General features: G+C 63.1%; 1 protein-coding gene across 1 annotated transcript; it reads left to right on the forward strand.

Moving 5' to 3' along the window:
• Positions 1–841: 841 nt before the first annotated feature.
• Positions 842–1,722, forward strand: EMIHUDRAFT_447204 (hypothetical protein). The gene has a single exon (XM_005779138.1). The coding sequence runs from the start codon at positions 882–884 to the stop codon at positions 1,695–1,697; it is 816 nt and encodes a 271-aa protein (XP_005779195.1). The 5' UTR covers positions 842–881; the 3' UTR covers positions 1,698–1,722.
• The last annotated feature ends 998 nt before the right edge of the window (positions 1,723–2,720 follow it).

Here is a 2,720-nt window from a genome sequence, read left to right on the forward strand (position 1 = left end):
GGCCCAGACCGTTAGTGCAGCACGTCACGAGCACTGAGCCTTGCTGCGGCTCAAAGCGGCGGTAGCCCATCAGCTTGAGAAGCGGGTAGAACTGCGCGCGCAGGGCGACGAAGAGGAGTCCGAGGAGGAGGCGCACGAGGAGCTCGGGCATGGTATGCTGATGCTGCGGGCGCCCTGCGGGTCAGTCTTGCCTTGTCGCCTGTGCACGGTACTTAATATATTAAGTACCGCAAGCACCTCCACCCCCTCCTCGGCCCACCGTAAGAGGACGCGCAGTGTGCGTTCTTTCATTGTACCCGCGTGTGTGTCAGCAAGAGTCGTGGCTTGGTGGATCGCGTTGACGTAGTTTCGTGTCGCCAGAGTGTTTAGTGTCGGGCCGAGTAATTCGAGTACACGCCGGGGGATCGGCCGAGTGCTCAGTGTCATCTCAACTCGTCGCGTCCGAGGCTGCCTCAGAAGCTCTCTTCACGTAAACGCACTTCACTCTTCACAGCCTTGTTGACAAGAAAATACGTCCTATGGGGCTATGCGTAACGCATGCGCTAAAATGAAGGCGGGCATCGTGGTTGAAAAAAGAATTTCTCATCGAACTGCTCCAAGGTGTGCTCCTCTCCTTAACATCCCTGTGTGGTGGCGGCGTGCCGTTCTCCCAAACCGCTTCTGCGTCCCCTTCTCTGCCCGGTGCTCGCGTGTCGCGATGTCGCTCTGCCGAGAGGGTCATCGCCGGCGTAGGCGGAGCGGCGGGCCCTTCGTTACAGAGTCAACAAAGACATTTCACCCCTCGGGCTGTTGTTGCAGACAGAAAAACAAATTTGGCGCGCGTGCGCGCAAGGTCTGCTAGTTCGGCAAAATTTGCGACCCGAAACTGGCATGGCGACTGCATGCTGACTCCGCGGGACACACACTCCTCCGCGCCCGTGGATCCCGAAGCGTTCATCACCGCCGTGCTCGATCGGCTTCGCGCCACTCTTGGCTCGGACCCGGACGACGTGGCTAGAGCCGTGCACCGACTCGCCGCAGCAGCCACGCGGCCAGAGCAGCCGCCGCTGCCTCTGCTCGGCGAGCGCATGCGGCGGCTATTTGTAGAGGTGTGCCTGCACCGGCTCCAGTCTGGGACCGTCCCTCCGTGGAGTGCCGACTCGCGGCCGCTCCAGGACGGAGCGCGCGCGGAGGCCGCCCTTGCGCAGGTGGTGAGCGGACCTATGCTGGTCGGCGGCGTCGACAAGTGCTGGATCGCGCTCCTCCGCGCGCACTTGCTCCGCGTCTACCTCGGCCATGGCCTCAGCGGCGCGGAGCTCGCTATCGACCAGGGCGCCTACCCCACCGTCGGCGCGCTCGTCGCCGGTCGCGGCTGGCTCGCGGGCGCAGGCGCCGGGGCGGCCGAGGCGCGCGACTGGAACGTGCACCGGTTGCAGGATATTCTCGCCGTCGTGCCCGCGTATGTCCGCGTCGCGATCTGGGACGCGGTGCGCGTCGGCGCCCCGCTCGCCGCCTCGGCCTCCGAGGCGGTCATCACCAGCAAGATAGTCGACTCTCTCGGTGGGCTTGCGGGCTTCTTGGACCACGCGACCGTCGGCAGCCTCGGGCTCTTTCACCTTACGCACTCGTTTCTCGTCAACTGCGCCTGTCCGCCCGCAAGAAGCATCGCCGAGTCGCGGCTCGCCATCCTCGAGTGGGCCGTGCAAAATTTTGATTGAATGTCAAACATGATGCAGTAAATATCGTGCTTGCGTATGATAGCAACCCCTCGTCTGACGGCAGCGTCCGCCACTCCGCCCGCACGCGCGCCCGTCACGCCGCATCGTTGTCTGCCTACACCGCTTCGGCCGCAGCCTCGGCAAGTGCCTTCACACGCGCTGGGTCAGGTGCAGCAGCACCAGCAGCCAGTGACTAGGTCCAGCCCTGGGTGGCGCAGGTTGTGACATTTGGCGATTCCGCGACTTACTGGGCCCCTGAGCCGCTACCCGTGTGCGATTTTTTGTGGCCCGGACATGATACTGATAGTAAACGGGTCAGAACCGGCCAAACACAGGCTACAGCCCCACACACGCGCCCGCCATAGCTCCTGGAGAGCATGCGCGAGTGACGCGCTGCAAGCCGCGAGAGTGGCATCAGAGGCAGGAACGACGTGCTCTTGCTGCACCTCGCAGCTGCACCAAGTGTGCTCGCAGTGTATGCCACGGCCACTGCCTGCGGCATTGCTCTCGTGCAGCTAGGCGATGCAGGTCCATCAGCAGGGCTCATCCAATGCGAGCGCACATTGTGCGTAGCCGCGGGCAGGTGGCAGTGCACAGCACACCGGCTGTGGCGGCTCGAATGCCCCCGGCAGTGCTGCTAGTCATCAACTTGCGTATTAGGGCCGCAGCAGACTGCTGCTGTGGCAGCAGCAGCAGCCTGCTGCTGCCTGATTCAGTCAAGCCAGCGGTGCAGCGAGGCGTGCAGAATTCGCGCGGTTTTGTCCCTCCTGAGGCTGAGCGCATTCGAGCCCGTCGACCGGAGTTGGATGGTACCACGCGTCTCACTGAGACGCGGGGTACTGGCCATGGCCGGGCTACGGAGCGTGAGGTGGCGAGCGGAGCGAGCGACAAAACAACGAGAAAAACACGGATCTGAGGATTGTCACAAAACCTCAGATCTTGCGCCACCCAGGGCTGGACCTAGTCTCTCGTCTGCAGCAGACTGCTGACTGGTTACGATTAAACCTACTCGTCGCCAGTGCA

This window comes from Emiliania huxleyi (assembly GCF_000372725.1).
Source record: "Emiliania huxleyi CCMP1516 unplaced genomic scaffold EMIHUscaffold_2357, whole genome shotgun sequence".
Taxonomy (NCBI): Eukaryota; Haptophyta; order Isochrysidales; family Noelaerhabdaceae; genus Emiliania; species Emiliania huxleyi.

Excerpts from the sequence above, each read along its gene's own strand:
- EMIHUDRAFT_447204 (XM_005779138.1), top strand. The coding sequence starts at position 882 with ATGCTGACTCCGCGGGACACACACTCCTCCGCGCCCGTGGATCCCGAA.